Raw genomic sequence first — 17,293 nt, forward strand, 5'->3', positions numbered from 1 at the left:
GGGATTGGTTGAATCCACGAACGTGGAACCCACAGATTTGGAGGGTCAGCTTACTGTGCCATTTTATATAAGGAACTTGAGCATCTGCAGATTTTGGTACCCCTGGAGGTACTGGAACAAACCCCAGTGGCTACTGAGGGAGGACTGTATTTTGCATTTGGTTATTGTCTCTCTCCCCCACTGGAATGTAAACTCCTTGAAGGCAGGCTTGGTGCACTGTATATGTTGCGGTATCCTCAGTACCTAGAACATACCTGGAACATGGTGGGCACTTAATATTGTTGATTGCACACTGACATACTGTAGGGCCCATTTTCAGACTTCGCATGAGAAGAGGTCTGTTGGATTGTCCAGTATTTAGTGCATCTGTTGGGTAAGATGCTAGGCCAACCTGCCCCCCTACCTGCTAGGAGGCTCTTTTTTTTTTTTTTTTGGTGGTATGTGGGCCTCTCACTGTTGTGGCCTCTCCCGTTGCGGAGCACAGGCTCTGGACGCGCGGGCTCAGCGGCCACGGCTCACGGGCCCAGCCGCTCCGCGGCATGTGGGATCCTCCCGGACCGGGGCACGAACCCGTGTCCCCTGCATCAGCAGGCGGACTCTCAACCACTGCGCCACCAGGGAAGCCCTAGGCAGCTCTTAAGTCAGGTGGTCGTCCCTAGTAAGTCCAGCCAGTAGTGGTCAGGTCAGTGAGGTCATGTGGTCTTCTTCTATAGTTATCCCTTTCTTCCCACTTGAATGGCCTGGTTTCTCCAAAAGGTTTACATTTCAACTCTTGGTTCAGGAGAAAATTTTGTCAGGTTCCCATGCTGTGGAACAATTGCTTCCTAAGGGTCTGGAGGAATGATAGGAAGCAGTGTTTTGGCTTTCTGGACCTTCTTTATGGCCCCTTGCCATGTCATTCTGACTCATACATTTGTGTGTTTTCTCTTCCTATTTGTTCTTCTCCAGTTCTTGGTTTTAGTCTGTCCTTTCTCCTCCATTTTCCTTTCTTGCCCCTCCTTTCTCTTTTTCTTTTCTCTCAGCTGCCATCTTGCTTTGCTTTGTATCATTCCAGAGCTTGCTTAGCTTGAATTATTGTCTCTGAGAAAGATTTCAGTTTACCTGCTTTGTGTACTCTTTGTTCCTTTGTGCCTTATAGGTGGAGAGAGGTAAGAAAGAGAATGGGGCCAAAACATTCTTTCCTTCATCCTTTTATTTAACCTGTATTTGAAAACCTACTTTGTGTAAGACATTGTGCCAGGTTCTGGGCTACCTCAGTAAACAAAACGTCCTTAGTTGGGGAGACAAAGAGATTGTGTGTTTATTTCTCATTCATTCATTCACTCATTCAACAAATACTTATTGAGACTGGCATATAGTGGTTGGCAAAAGCAAAAATTCTTCCTCTCATGGACCTCATTGCATTTTGGTAAGACAGACATACATTAATTAGACAGTTACACAAATGAATGTTAAATTACACCTGTGTTGAGTCCTATCAAGGAGGACACCATAGTGCAAGACTGTATATTGGGGGGATTTGTTCTTGTCAGGAGAGCTGGGAACAGCTTCCTTGAGGAAGTGAAGAATGAACTGAGATCAGTAAGACTTAACTATGCAAAGACAGCAGGGAAGGGGAAATAGCAGATACAGAAGTCTGGTGCTGAGAAGGGGCTTCTGGAGCATTTGAGGAAGTGGGAGTGTAGAGAGCAGGTGGGGTGAGGCCAGATGAGGCTGACGAGGCAGCCTGGGATCAGATCCAGCAGGGCTTTGTAGGTCCTGTTAAGGACTTTGGTTCTTATTCTTTGAGCAATGAGATGCCTTTGAAGTGTGGTAAACAGGAGAATGGAGGAGAAAAGCATTTTAAAAATCTTTATTTTTAAAACACTAGTCTGAATTCTGTGGAGAACAAATGCACTTGAGCATAGGTGTGAGTGACGGTAAGGAGGTGGGAACAGCAGTTGGGAGGCTGTGGTGGCAGCCTGGAGGAGAGGTGAGGTTCAGGGTTAGCAAGGACTTTAACTTTCCAAACCTACCCTCACTACCTGTTAAATGTATTTATTTATCCAAAAACATTGTTTTTCAAGTTGACTTACCCCAAAAGACACAGATGCAACAAAACTTAAATTCATTCAAATGAGAAATGAAGGATGATTGAAATAAAAAGGAGTATGAGTAGAATTATACCAGAGAGTATAGGATAAAGATAATGACTGAAATCATGTATCAAACTTAGCTCTGAGCTCCTGGAAGCCTAGGCAGAAAAGGAAATAGTATAGGTCACATGATTGTTCAACAAAAAGAAGCACACTAGTTAAGCAAGGGAAATAATCTTTTCCATATAAACATTTAAAGTACTTTATTAAGAAGTAAAATTAACCTGGATAGGTCCAGATTATTGAAACCCAAAACCTCAGCTCTTGAGATTATTGCATTACTCCATTTTTGGTGGTAGGTATTTCAAAAAGTAAACATTTCAGAAATATTCAGAGCTGAACTACATACATGGATTTCTTACTTGATGACTTGTTACAGAGGGGAAGCACAAAGTGAAGAGAAAGTAGAGAAAGACAGACCAGATAAGATGCTCAGAATGCAACCTATGGGCACGAAGTAAACCCATAATGTACCTTCTTGAGGACCTTCCCATTTGCTTTCCCAGATACTTTTTTTGTTGCCTGCTTCTGTCGCCATTTCATTTGTGTCTGTAAATACTTCTTCATGGAAGGCATCCCTCCTGCCTTGCAAGACGCATAGTCAGGGACAAAGAATGCCATGCACAGAAGCGGCATTCTCATTTCTCAGTTGTTCACATTCCAGCCAGTGAAACCTCCTTCCAGAATCAAGAATCTCAAAAACAAAATCATTTCTCATTTTAATGAAGTCATCCAGAGTTCCCAGCGACTCTCCTTGTGAGTTCTCTGCCCCTGGGGCTTCTTCTCCACGCATTCCTTCCTAGCCCCGTACTTGGCCAGCAGCTTCAGTTACACTGCCTGCTCTCCCGGTAAAATGTTAGGCCCAAAGGCGCAGGAGGGTCCCAGGAGAGCCAGAGACAGCAGTAGAGTAGGGAGCAAGAAGTCAGGTAAGTCCAGGTTGTTGGCATCCAAGGCCTCAGCTCTTGAGATAATGGACGTAATCCATTTTTGGTAGTAGGTCACGTTGATGTAGACCCCAGGAAAAGAAAGACCACATCCTGTTCCCCAGCTTGATGATCCTATCTGGATCCATATACCATCAATATGACATGACAGAGGCCCTCCAGAATCACCCTAAGGAAGAGGTAAAGGTCATGAGCCTAGTGAAGAAGGACCATGAAGAGGAGCGTGGTCACAGGGGTGGAGGTTCCTTCGAATGGGGCAGTGGAGCCCATGGAGCTGTAAAAATCCGGAGGGAGCTGGACTTCCCACTGACATGGAAATTTAGAATCATAGAATCTGAAATTAGCAGAGACCTTAGCTAAATATATCAGTAGTTTCAAACTACTCATCTCTGATTGAAAAGAAATAAATATGATGAGTTTTTCACTAAATTCATTCAGTTGAATGAACTGTCCTTATTTTTCTATTTTTAGGTCCTTTTTCAGTGTTAAGATAATGCTCTCTTATATAAAATGGTGGTGACAGTAGTTGGTGATGTATCTCTCAATCTTGCTATTATTTTGGTAACAGCTTTATTGAGATATAATTCACATACTGTACAATTCACCCATTTAAAGTTCAGTTTTAGTATATTCACAGTGTTGCTCAACCATTACCACAACCCATTTTTGCCACCCCCCCAAAAAAACCTCCATACCCTTTAGCAGTCACCCTCATTTCCTCCCATTCCTTCCAGCCCTAGGCCAATCAGTTACCTACTTTCTGCCTCTGTTAATTTGCATATTATGGATATTTTGTATAAATGAAACTATATATGACCTTTTATGTCTGGCCTCTTCCACTTAGCGTACTGTTTTCAAGGTTCATCCATGTTATGTCAGTAGCATGTGTAAGTACTCCATTCCTTTTTATGGCTGAATAATATTCCATTTTATTGACATACCACATTTTGTCATCTAGTCATCGGTTGATGGTCAGTGGGTCGTTTTCACTTTTTGGCTATTATAAATAATGCTGCAATGAATATTCATGTACACATTTTTATATGGATGTATTTTCCATTTCTCTTGGGTGTGTACTTAGGAGTGGAATTCCTGGATCATATGGTAAATCCATACTTAACCTTTTGAGGTTTTCCAGAGTGGCTGCACCATTTTACATTCTCACTAGGTATGTGAATGTTCCCATTTCTCCACATTCCTTGCCAACTCTTGTTATTATCTGTCTTGATTATAGCCGTCCTCCTGGGTGTGAAGTTGTGTCTCATTGTTGTTTGATTTGTAAATAATGAATATACAGACAGGAAATTTTTGCAGAGATATAGAAAAATGCATGTGAGTGAGGCGGGAGGGAGGGAAGGAGGAAGTAAAAACCCAAACGGTCATTCTAGAAGTAAAAAATAAAATATCTGAAATAAAAATTTCACTAGATGAACTTAACAGTAAAATGTAGTTGGCAGGAGAAAGAAGCAATGATTCTGAATATAGATTAAACTATCCAATTTGAAAAGCAGAAAAAGGTAAAAATAAAATATCAGGGACTTGTGTGAAAATATGAAAAGTTGTAACTTACAAATTCAGTTTCACCCAGAAGGGGAAAAGAGAGAAATAAGGCAGAATAATAGTTGAAGAAATTATGAATGAAAATTTCCCAAGTTTTGATGAAAGGTAAAAGAGTAGATTAAAAAAACAAGTCAGTGAATCTCAAATAGGATAAAGACAAAGACAATCACACCTAGGACATGACATTCAAACTTCTGACAATCACATATGAAGGACAGTGTATTGAAAGCCACCAGAACAAAACACATCCCACCCAGTGGAGGAAGACACAAATGATTGCTGAATTTTCATCAGACACTTAATGATCAGGAGACAATGGAATGACATCTTTTAAGTGTACAATGAAATGTTTCTTACTTCAAAAAATTAAAAAGTTGGCACTTGTATGTCAACCTCTTAATATATTTATAAAAACATATGAGACTGTGAAAATCCAAGCACCAGTGGTTAGCATTGCTCTAGATCAGTAGTTGAAGAGATTAAATTAATAGATAAAGGTTAAGTGACTTATCCAGGTTAACACAGAATTATCGTCGGAACATTTGTCTCCTGATTCCCAATTCACTGTTGTTTACAGATGGGCAAACCTGGATCCAAATTAAGATCTCATGTTAAAATAAAATAATTTCAAGAGCAAACCCTGACCTGGCAAGTATCCTTTTTTTCCTCAAGATCACCAGCACAAAGCGTGCTTTCCTGGATGACAGGCTCTGTTTGTGGTAGGAGGTAACCCACCGGGTTGTAGATTATTTCTCAATGCTGGTGTTCGGTGATGGGTATTTCTGCTTCTTGGAGGATGGTAGGGTAGTCGGAATATGTAGAGATAAATAGGAGTGAAAGGAAAAGCAGCCTGGAAAGGTGCAGGGACAACATTCAGTCATGATATGCAGACATCTCTGAATGGGAATCCAAAAGCAGAACACAGTCACTTTCCAATCATGTTGGCTAATGGAAGAGTTTTTTTTGGTACAGTTAATCTAAAACAATGGATAATTCAAAATTCTGTTCGTTTGGGGCTTTTCTAATGTGCCATGTGGGGCATTCCTAATGTTCTAAATAAAGAGAAGTGCTGATACATTTTGATTAAGTAAAGACGTGAGTATTCTACAGTATTCTAAAACTTCTTCCTTTCTCATTTTTCTGCTCCCAGATCATTTCCTGTCTTTACTTTATCCTGGGAAAGAGTGATACAACACAACACTTTAAAAACAGATTTAAAGTACTAGACTCTTTCCAACCTTACATCAGGCTTGTTAACCTCTGTTTCAGAGGGGTAATTGTGTGTTCAGATTGTTAGTATTAAAAAATAAATTAAATAAATAAGTTGTTAGTATCTTTTCTTGCTGCTATAGCTAGACTCTAGGCAGGATATAAGAGTAAATAAACATATAAATAAGCAAACATTTTATTTGAAGACTTTTAGATAGTGTCTGGTTTTTGTTGAAAATATTTGCCGTAGTAATGAAATGCCTAGAATATGAATATTCTAGAATGGGTACAAGAAAGTGATGTATAAAACAACCCCTTTCTCTTCCCATTCACACCTTCGTCCTCTGCTTTTCCCCATCCAGTCACCCAGCAAGAGTCTGGAATTGTCCACTGCTTTTTGACACTGGACAAGCAAATAGGCAGGACGGAAGAACTGTAGGTGACTCTAGAGAACAGCCTCAACAAGGCAGTGTCTGCCGTGGTACCGTGGTGTTTGGGATGGATGACAGTTCGGAACACATGATACTTCACGCCTGTATTTGAATGGCCTATGTCAATTGATCCCAGCCACACAGTATATAAGAAAGGAATCCAGCGCCTAAGGGGAAGAGAAAGAGGAGAATAAAAGTGGAGCATGCTTTTGTGCTACAGCTGGGTCAGAACAAGCTGCCTGTGTGTAGCACTAAGTCTTTAGGTAGGAAAGGAGGGTAACAGACTTGGAATTAACCAAGCTGCTTCCAACTTGGCATAGGGTTGGTTTGTCTTCTTTTCTCCTTCCCTCACTCCCTGATCACTCTTTCTTTTGTTGTCTGCTGTTTCTGTGGTCTCCTTTTATATGATTATGGCCAGAGTTTTGTCCTGTATGTTTTCCCTGGTTCTCTTATTCACCTCTACTGTTCTCCGTGGTTTAAGCCATAGCCTATATGCTTAACAGTCATTGTTGTTTTATTTTCACTTTTGAGTTGTGAGCACTAGACCTTTATTTCTAAATTTAAAAATTAAAGCAAAATATAACCACCAAAGTTCATATATATGTAATTTAAATGTTCAGTAGTTTGATCAGATTTACAAAATAAATAAATAACAGAAGTTCTCTGCCCTACTGCCCTCAATTCATGCTATCCAAAGGCAATCACTTTCAATTCCTAGCTCTTTCTTTTAGCATTTTCCCTAGTGTTTTCAAGAAACCCTATATATTGCCATTAATATTTTTCTTTCAGTTTTAGAATATTGTATTCCTCCTGTAGAAGGTGAGGATTGACCCAGCAATTACTGCCAACTCCGCACTTCCTTTTCACCATCCTCCTCATCTAATGTAACTTTCTGTTAGATGAGTATTTAGTATATATGTTCTTGTGACTGTGAAAACATTATTCACTATGAGGCCATATTGGGTACCATAATGCGATTTCTTGTAAAACTTTTTGCTTCTCCTGGAATTAATAATGTGGTCTCACTTGTTGGTTTTTTTAGTTTTCTATGTACCTATCACTGACTCATTATTTGTTCCCCAAACTGTCTGCCAGAAGTGTAAATCTCTCAATATGTTGACACCTGTTAGGCTTTTTATCAATACTATCCTTTTTTTAAAATTAATTAATTTTTTTGGCTGCATTTGGTCTTCGTTGCTGCGCACGGGCTTTCTCTAGTTGCAGTGACCGGGGTCTACTCTTTGTTGCGGTGCGCAGGCTTCTTATTGCAGTGGCTTCTCTTGTTGCAGAGCTCGGGCTCTAGGTATGTAGGCTTCAGTAGTTGTGGCACACGGGCTCAGTAGTTGTGGCTTGCGGGCTCTAGAGCGCAGGCTCAGTAGTTGTGGCGCATGGGCTTAGTTGCTCTGCGGCATGTGGGATCTTCTTGGACCAGGGCTCGAACCCGTGTGCCCTGCATTGGCAGGCGGATTCTTCACCACTGTGCCACCAGGGAAGTCTTTTTTTTTTTCTTTTTTAAGACCTCTGCCCTCTAACTCCAGCCTTGGTACTTTACGATTTTCTTGAGGGTTTTCTTCTGTGTTATATTCTGTTTTTTCTGGATCCCATGTTTTCCTGTCCCCACCCCACCCTTTATTTGGGTGAAGCACATTCTCCTATGGCTTCCTGAGAAAATGTGCATGAGGGTTAATATTTTCTCTGCTTTGAATATTTGAAAATGTCTTATTTCTATCCCACACTTGATTGATCATTTGTAAATATGAGCAGAATTCTAAGTTGGAATTCTCTCAGCATTTTGAAGTTATTACTCTCTTTTCTTTGAGCTTTCAGTTTGTTACTGAAAAGTCCTGTCATTTTGATTTCTGTATATATGTCATCTCCTGTGGCATAACAAGTTACCACAAAGCTTAGAGGCTTAGAACAGCAAACATTTCACAGTTTCTGTGGATCAGGATCTGGGTGCCTCTGACCAGGCAGCACTCAGGGTGGACTGCAGTGTCATCTCAAGACCCGACTCAGGAGGGTCTGTCACGTCTTCATGAGCTGTTGGCTGGAGACATCAGTTTTACATGTGCCTCTCTCTACAGCTTACTCACCACATGGTACCTTACTTCTCTCAGAGATTGTGTTTGTGACCCAAAGCAGCTGAAGACAGAATTCCCTGACTGGTGTTTAGGAAGTGATGTGGTGAAAAGTAAGCAAAGTTTCTAATATAGTCACTATTTTCATCTTTTTTTTTTCTACCTGTATGCCCTGTCCCTAGTCCAAGATGACCTAGGTTTCCTTCTGCCTGTTCATCTTGGCACTTTCCTTAGTCTGTTGGTTCATTCATGGGTTCATTCAGATATTTATCAAGAACCTCTCTGTGTGCTGGGCGCCAGCTAGGACTCACCTGTGTAGGCGGTGTGCTGCTGTCAGTATCCACCTGTCACCGATGAGGGAACCTCTACAGACGTGGGACTCGCCCAAGTGCAGGCTGACGTGCCAAGGCCAGTGCTCACCACGCACAATACGGCTTGAGTGTACAGGTCGTCCACACACTAGAAAAGAGGAAAGAGAGAAACATGGGAATCTGGTTGTGCTGTTCTTCTGATCCCCATCTTATCATCTCCAAACTCCCATCCATTCCTGGGACCTGAGTCCTCCCGAGCCTCCATACTCCATCCTCTTCCAGTTCCAAACCCAGCAGTCTTGGACCCAAGGGGAGACCACTCACCTGACTGCAGAGATTTCCTTTGGAAAGAAAAGGATAGGCAAGACCTTAAAACAGATACAGCCTATCATTAATATATAACAACACCTCTTATATCCAGGTTCACTGAATAGAGAGGCTTTCTACCTACTTAAATTTCTCAGATTGGTGTTAAAGGCCAATTTTTTTTTTTTTTTTTTTGCGGTACGCGGGCCTCTCACTGTTGTGGCCTCTCCCCGTTGCGGAGCACAGGCTCCGGACGCGCAGGCTCAGCGGCCATGGCTCACGGGCCCAGCCGCTCCGCGGCATGTGGGATCCTCCCGGACCGGGGCACGAACCCGCGTCCCCTGCATCGGCAGGCGGACCCTCAACCACTGCGCCACCAGGGAAGCCCTAGCGGCCAAATTTTTATAAATATCTACCCAGTAGTGGTAATCTTGATAATTACATACTTACCTAACTTTTTTAGCAGCATACATGGAACATGATTTAACTTCTACTTGATGATTCACGGCTGCCATCAGGAGTATCAAGCATGTGAGGTTGTAAATACATTAATGCCTTCAGATGACTTTGAGGTTTATAAGCTATTTACTTTTGTCATGTTTTCTTGAACTGAACTAGCATTTTGCAGTATTTGTATATCTTTCTTTTTTGCTACCTGTTATCTTTTTGCTGCTCTCAGCCTACCCGGCTTTTAAATCACTGTGGGCCAGAAAAATAAATGAACAAGCTTATTCCTGAAATCATTGACTGGCGTTTGTACTTCCATTTCCCTCTGCCTGAAATGCTCTTTCCCTCAATCCTCTTAGCTAAATCACTCATCTCCTTCAAGTCTTTGCTCAAATAGCTTCTTCTTAGTGAAACCTTCCTTGACCACCCTATTTAAAATGACAGTGTCCCTGTACCTTAGACGCCCCTCTCCGGTCACAGTATTTATTGCTTTCTCACCTGCCTTATAATTTACGTATTTGATATGTGCATTGACTATAAGCCCCCCAAGGGCGGGGATCTTTGTGTTTACTTCTATATCCGTGAGCCCTGGACTGCTTGGGGCCTGGCACGGAGGGTCCCCTCAGGACTTTCGCAGGCCACACCATTCAGAAGTCACATCCCGTGGGTGAAGTGTCCTGTTACTCTATATGGTAACTTCTTGAGCCCAAAAACCTCTGCCTCCTCGTCTCCACTCCACCCCCAGCCTCAGGGGCTCACCCAGCAGAAGGGGCAGCAGGAAGACACAGCCCGCAGGGCCTATGTTTCTGTCCTCAGAGTCAGTACCTCCTGCTTTCTGGACTCAGGCTCCCAGGGCGAGGCCAGCTGGGGAGCAGCCGGAGGCGAGGGGCAGGACCAGCTTTTCCTCCTAGCTGGATCCTCGGCTTCGCCCCCTCCTCTCCTTTGGCCCTCACCCTGGCCAGGTGCTGAAGGGACCAGACTTGAGAAATGCAGCTACAGGACCCAGGGGGAGGAGCTGGGGCTCGAGGTGCCCCCTGCTGTCCAGGGAGAACAGGGTGTCTAAGGCTTCTGCCTCCAGGGCAGGTTGGAGGCTACAGAAAGGAATGGAACCCTGTCTCTAGCAAGGAAATGGAAGATGGGCAGGATTCTTCAGAAGCTAGAAATGAAAAAGAGGAGATTAACCTAGTACCTGGTTAATTTTTTCTAAATTTTTTTGTCTTCATCTTCATTTACAGTGTTGGCCATAGACTGTACTGCAAGTCAGTTTTTCTGGGAAACAGACTCTAAGACAGAGATTTGTGTGCAAGAAGTTTGTTGGGGAGTGGTCTTAGGATCAACACCTCGAGGGGGGATGGAAGCAGGATTGGGCAGAGGGAGAGCTGATGTAATGCATCTGCAGCAGGGGCCTCAGCCATTCCCAAAGGTTGCTCTGGAGCTGGGGTGGCCCTTCAAAGATGCCCTGAACTGAGACTGGAAGGCTGAGCCCTTGGACTTCTGAATGACTGGGTGCAGGTTACCTGCCGGGGAGGGGGCATTACCTTGGGTGAGGTGGCTCTGGCAGCAGTTCTTGGAATTGGACTTGGCTTCGAACTGTCTGCAGCCGACACTCCTGGTTGCTAGGAAAGTGAAAGCTTCAGTCCTGAAGGGGGGTCTGGGCCACGTAGCACAGCCTCTGCTACAGAATTCTTTTCTGCGCCTTTTTTGTTTTCTGTGCCCGTAGTCTGTAGGGTAGTAGGTCTGTGGAGGCAGAATTCAGGGAAGTGTTAAAGCATGTTATTGCTCTCTTGCAGCTTAAAATTTGGGCAAGTTTGACAGAAACACATGAATAATTTAAAAAAATAAGACCAGAAAATATAGCTGTTTTGGTAAGTGTTATTCAGTTACAAGCAACAGAGACTCAATGAAACTAGCTTAAACAGAGAGAGATTATTTTAAAGATATTCTCATGGGCTGCAACGTGTCTCCCCCCGCCCCAAATTTATGTGTTGCGGTTCTAACCCCCAGTACCTTAGAATGTGATCGTACTTAGAGATAGTGTCTCTAAAGAGGTAATTAAGGTAAAATGAGGTCATTAGGGTAGGCCTTAATCCAGTATGACTGATGTCCTTACAAGAAGAGGAAGTTTGGACACATACAGAGGGAGAAGACGGCCATTTACAAGCCAAGAAAGCCTAGAACAGATCTTTACCTCCCGTCCCTCTGGAGGAACCAACCGTGCTGACACCTTGATCTCAGACTTCTCACCTCTGGAACTGTGAGAAAACACATTTCTGTTGTTTAAGCACCGCCCCCCCCCCCCCCCCCCCCCGCAAGTCTGTGCTGCTGTGTTATGGCAGCTGTAACAAACCAATACAGATTTCTGAGGAACAGTAAGGAGAACAGAGTAGCAAGGACATCTGGAGCTATCCTAGGACAGACTGGAGACCAGGGTGGGAGACTGGAGCTGGCAGGGGGCTCTGGATCCATGATGGCTCGAGAGCTCAGAGCAGCAGTTCGGCATCCTCACTCTGGTCCTCTGCCGTCAGGATGGCCCAGCACTTTCCATGTCTTTTCATTCTATCCCACTGTAAACTACCCAAGTTTTTCCTTACTTTCAGTTCAAATTCCGCAGAATTTGAACAGGTGATCTTTTCTTACCAGCCCTTAGGTACCTGGCTGTGGACTAAGTGTCTTTGCAGTAAGTGCCCTTGTGCATGATGAGGATGAAGGAATATGGCCAGCTAAGCTGCAGGGACTGTTGTGGTGGAGCAGATGCCACATTGGCTGTATCTCAGTACAGTAAGGTGTTTACCTCTTTCAATACATTTTTTCAGACTTTAGAAGTGAACACTTCAAAAAAAATTAATTTTCCATCTCTGTTTACTGACTGCCACAACTGTCTTTTTCAGATTTAGTTGTCTTCATTTGTGACTGCTTGGTGGAGGTGAAAATCTACTACTATTATATTTATGTTATCTCCTCCATACTTTTTTTTTTTTTTGCGGTATGCGGGCCTCTCACTGTTGTGGCCTCTCCCGTTGCGGAGCACAGGCTCCAGACACGCAGGCTCAGCGGCCATGGCTCACGGGCCCAGCCGCTCCGCGGCATGTGGGATCTTCCCGGACCAGGGCTTGAACCTGTGTCCCCTGCATCGGCAGGCGGGCTCTCAACCACTGCGCCACCAGGGAAGCCCTCCTCCATACATTTTTAATGGTTTTTGTTTTATGCATCCTATGTTTTTTGTGTGTGTGGTTTATCCGTTCATTCTGGTTATGTGTCCACCACTCACTGCGCTTTTTATCATTATATGATGACCCTCTAGGTACTTTTCACCTTAATTTTTTCCTGAAATTAATATGGCAACCTGCAATTTTGTTCTGTTCATTTAATCAGAGAAAAGATTCCTTATTCATATCACAATGGGTATTCCAATTAATTTATTGTATTCACAGGCAATTTTAACTATTTAGTCAACTCACGTAAATATAGCTTTTAAGAGGCAGACCTCAATTTGAGATTTGCCTTCAGGTCATGTTTGGAGTAAAGATCATCTTTTCGCAAAGTTACTAAAGGTCTGAACAGGGCTTTCTGTTGATTTACCAAACGAACAAAATTTGACCAGACACTCCTTTCCCTCTGAGGGTCCTGTGGTTGTCCTAGACCTTTGGACGTTTTTAATATCCCTGGACAAATCTGCGGTCTCTGAGAACTCTTTACATATTAACTGGGTCATTCACACGATCTTTTTTCCCTTTTGCTTAAATGTTTTGTGAAAATATATTTTTGGTTCTAATTTAGCTGGAAATAAACTTCATTGTAACTAAGACATGAGCTCTACTATTAAAATTGGAAGTAAAAGGAAAGAATTAAATAGCTATCTTGCTTTTCCTGTCCAAACTGTAGTTCAGGGTAACAAAACGGGCTTAGTTGATGAGGGAAGAATTTCAGCTAATAAATTCTTACTGGTTGGAAAGTGATAGAATATGAAAGCAATACTTACAGCTCTTTATGAGATAATTGATTCAGGGAATGATTATCAGTAGTTGAAAGTTTTAGATGAAACAACTCAGGCTGTTACTATTTGAATGATCTGTTCAATCTTAACATCATGAAAAGTGGGATAAGGCAGACATGAGCCTCCCGATGTGACGTAACGTGAAGGAATATCCAATGAAGTTTTCTTGTCAAAAAAGTGAAACCTGAATCTCTAAAGCTACTTCCACTTATAGCAAATACAAGGGATGAAGGAGTAAGTTAAATTACAAGGCCAAGGAAGTTAACAGTCACATCCAGAGTGTGGGACATTTTATAAAACAACTAACACTGGTTTCTATAACAAGTCAATGGTATGAGGGTACAAAGGGAGGGAAACTCCTCTGGGTGAAAAGAAACATAAGAGTCATAAGTGTGTGTGGCCCCTGTTTGGATCCTGATTTAGCAAATCAACCCTAAGAGACATTTTGATACAAGCAAGGCAATTTGATAATTAACTGGGTCTTAGAAGGAAGTATTGTTAATCTTGATGGGTGTAATAATGATACTGAGTTATGTAAGAAAATGTCAGTTTTTAAAGAGACAGTTGGAGCCTATGAGTCCTTTCTAAATCTAAGCTAAACTCTTCTATCATATTGGAGAAATCGTCTTTGGTTTTCAGCCCACAGAGCTATGCTGTCATTTTTATGGGGAAGACTGCATGACCTTAGACAAGTCACCTTTCCACTAAGGCCTGTGTTTTCCCATTGTACCATGAAGGCACTGGAATCAGCTGATGATCTCAAACGTGTCTTTGCAGATGTAACATTGAATTTTGACTTCCTTATCTATTTACCTGTATTTACTTATCTTTATCTATTACCTCCATTACTCCTCTGCAAATATTTCATTATTGTTGGTTTAGCAATCAAGAAATGTGTCGGGTCTTCCATTTTAATGCTCCCTTGCTTCTTCTAAGGTAAGGAAGTACCAAGGAGTTGGAAGTGAGAGAGCAGGTGCTTGATATCCACTCTAGAGATTTTCCTGAAGACAGCCCTTGTCGCTTTCTGCCTTCTCTTCATGCCCTGTCTTGAGGTCCTAGAGTCTCTGTTCCCAGATCATTACCCTGTTATCATTAACGTTATCTTTAAATACCTCTACCGTACACAATAACTGTTGGTTTGGGAAGTGGCCATGTGGTGGTGTTGGTAAGAGCTTTATTGCTTGCCATGTGGCTGTTGCCTAGTTACAACCTTTTCATCTCAGCAAAATGGGAATAATAATACCTCACAAGATTTTGGTAGGAATTAAATGAGATAGAGGGCAAGTACTTAGCTTGCGTTTAGGCTATTTAAGCACAAACTAATAGTAGCCGCTGTTTTTATTATTGTTTTTGTTGAACTAATATCCTAGTTTTAAGTACTAACTTAATTCTGGGCAAACAGGTCATCTTGGTGATGGCTTAGATTGATGTGAATGGTGCCTGTAGACCAGGATTTCTCAGCGTTGGCACTGTTGACGTTTGGGGCCAGATGATTCTTTCTTGTGGGGGGCTGTCCTGTGCATTGGGGGATGTTAAGCACATCTCTGGCCTTAACCTGCTGGATGCCAGGAGTACCACCCATCCCTAGTGGTGACAACCAAAAATGTCTTCAGACACTGTCAAGTGTCCCCTGGGGTTGGGGTGGGGAGCAGAATCACCCTTGGTTGAGAACCACTGCTGTAGAGTAAGGATGCCACTTCAGGGTGCAGTCTTCTCTTGAGCACCCTGAAAATAAAACAGGGACGACAGTAGAATTGCAAGTCTTGTAGATTTTTTTTTGTATTTTTGGCCACAGCTTGCGACCTGCAGGATCTTAGTTCCTGCATGCCAGGGATCAAACCTGCGCCTCCTGCAGTGGCATCTTAACCACTGGACCACCAGGGAAGTCCCCCAATTTTGTAGCTTTTTATCTGTAGTTCTAAGAAGGGCAAATGGATTCCATTGTCTCTTTTCTAATTCAATCCATCAGATCAATCTATTATATTGATCTGAAAATGAATAATTGAAAATGAATAAATCTCTTTATAAAATGAGTAAATCTCTTTATAAAATTCTCCTAAAGAATAACTAATTTCTCACTGTTTGATTCCACTTACACGAGGTACCTAGGATAGTCTAGTCAAATTCATGGAGTCAGAAAGTACACTGGTAGGGCTTCCCTGGTGGTGCAGTGGTTGAGAGTCCACCTGCTGATGCAGGGGACACGGGTTCGTGCCCCGGTCCGGGAAGATCCCACATGCCACGGAGCGGCTGGGCCCGTGAGCCATGGCCACTGAGCCTGCGCGTCCGGAGCCTGTGCTCCGCAACGGGAGAGGCCACAACAGTGAGAGGCCTGTGTACCACAAAAAAGAAAAAAAGAAAAAACACTGGTAGATGCCAGGGGTGGGGAGGGGGAATGGGGAGTTAGTGTTAATGGGGACAGAGTTTCAGTTGAGGAAGGTGAAAAATTCGGGAGATGGATGATGGAGAGAGTTGCACAACAATGTGAATGTACTTAGTGCCACTGAACTCTACAGTTAAATATGGTTAAAATAGTATATTTTCTATTATGTGACTTTTACCACAATAAAAAAACATTTAAAAAAAAGCATAATTGATTTCTCTAGCACATGTGTAGCAGCAACAGACACCTATGCCCTCTATTAAAAGATCCAGTTTGGTCTTCGTTCTTGAACTTGGACAGGAAACTTTTAGTCCAGCTGTAGTTCCACTAACCAGTATGTCCTAGAACTAGTCCATATACCTGGCCTCCGTTATGTCAGGGCCAAGGCCTGGACAGCCTTTGAGAGACAGCCTTCTTCCTCTGTCGCTCTCCACCTCGTTGTCCAGTCTACGGTTTCCCTCCCCTGCACTCCCCTTCTCCACAGGGACTCATCCTGCTCGGAACTCCATCCTGCTGGCCTTGGGCCCTACTGCCCTTTAACTAGTTCCCCTTGGCAAGAGTTGGTCCTGTTCTTTTGATCACTAAAATAAAATGTTTGTATGTTTATTCACTTATACTAAATGAATTCTTCCTTTCCGTTTTGACAGCTAGCCTTCTACAGTCTATTGCTCTCATTTTGTTATTTAGAAAATAAGATTTGATACTTTGTTTGCGACACTCTAATAGATGCTGTTAGAAGAGCAAGAAGATGACTAGGACAGCAGTTTCTCTTCTCAAGGTTGTTCTTATCTATTCAGAAGAAGTAAAGCTGTGTGCACTCAAATAATTACAGATGGAGACTGGAGTATAATAAGAGGTACAGATAACTAGAACCAAAGGGCAGATGTTATTTTGGCATTGTATAAGGAAGATCTTTTATTAGAGCTTTCTAACAGTAAATGGAGGTAATTTGGTATAGTGGAAAGAGCCAAATCTTTTGAGTCAGACAGTCCAGGGTAAATCTGTTTAATCAAATATTAGCTGTGTGATCTTAGGCAAGTCACTTAACCTCTCTGATCCTCAGTTGTTTTTTTTTTTGTGTGTGTTTTCATTTGTAAAAGTGGAATAAATAATACCTTCTTGAGTTGTTAGGACAAAATAAGATGATTTTTAAGTGGCCCGCATAGTAACTGATAGAAGGCATAAGTAAATACAAGTTCCTGCCATAGTTAGAGGTAAGATAAAGATGGCATGACCCTCAGAGAATCCACTTTGGCAGGCAGCATGACTAGGCTGAAGTCATCCCTTAACTTTTTAGCTTCTGAAGTTCTTGTCAGAGCACCTAGAAGAGATCAAATTCAAGGGACTGACTCACTAAAATTTAAGAGACTTGTATATGAACCAGAATGTTGATTTGCAAAGAGGACTATTCATTTTTATCATTTGGAATTTGCATTTTTCCCAACCAGAGCACACGAATGTTGATTTGCAAAGAGGACTATTCATTTTTATCATT

General features: G+C 42.4%; 2 protein-coding genes across 6 annotated transcripts in view; one reads left to right on the forward strand and one right to left on the reverse strand.

Moving 5' to 3' along the window:
- Positions 1–17,293, forward strand: part of SH3D19 (SH3 domain containing 19) — a 181,550-nt gene that overhangs the window by 21,948 nt on the left and 142,309 nt on the right. The window lies entirely within an intron of this gene.
- Positions 1,130–6,728, reverse strand: PRSS48 (serine protease 48). The gene is given in 3 exon segments (XM_082837678.1): positions 1,130–3,088; positions 3,090–3,248; positions 6,182–6,728. Coding segments are annotated over 3 exon segments (591 nt in total). The 5' UTR covers positions 6,485–6,728; the 3' UTR covers positions 1,130–2,959.

The sequence above is a fragment of the Leucopleurus acutus genome, assembly GCF_964270905.1.
Source record: "Leucopleurus acutus genome assembly, chromosome: 4".
Classification (NCBI taxonomy): domain Eukaryota; kingdom Metazoa; phylum Chordata; class Mammalia; order Artiodactyla; family Delphinidae; genus Leucopleurus; species Leucopleurus acutus.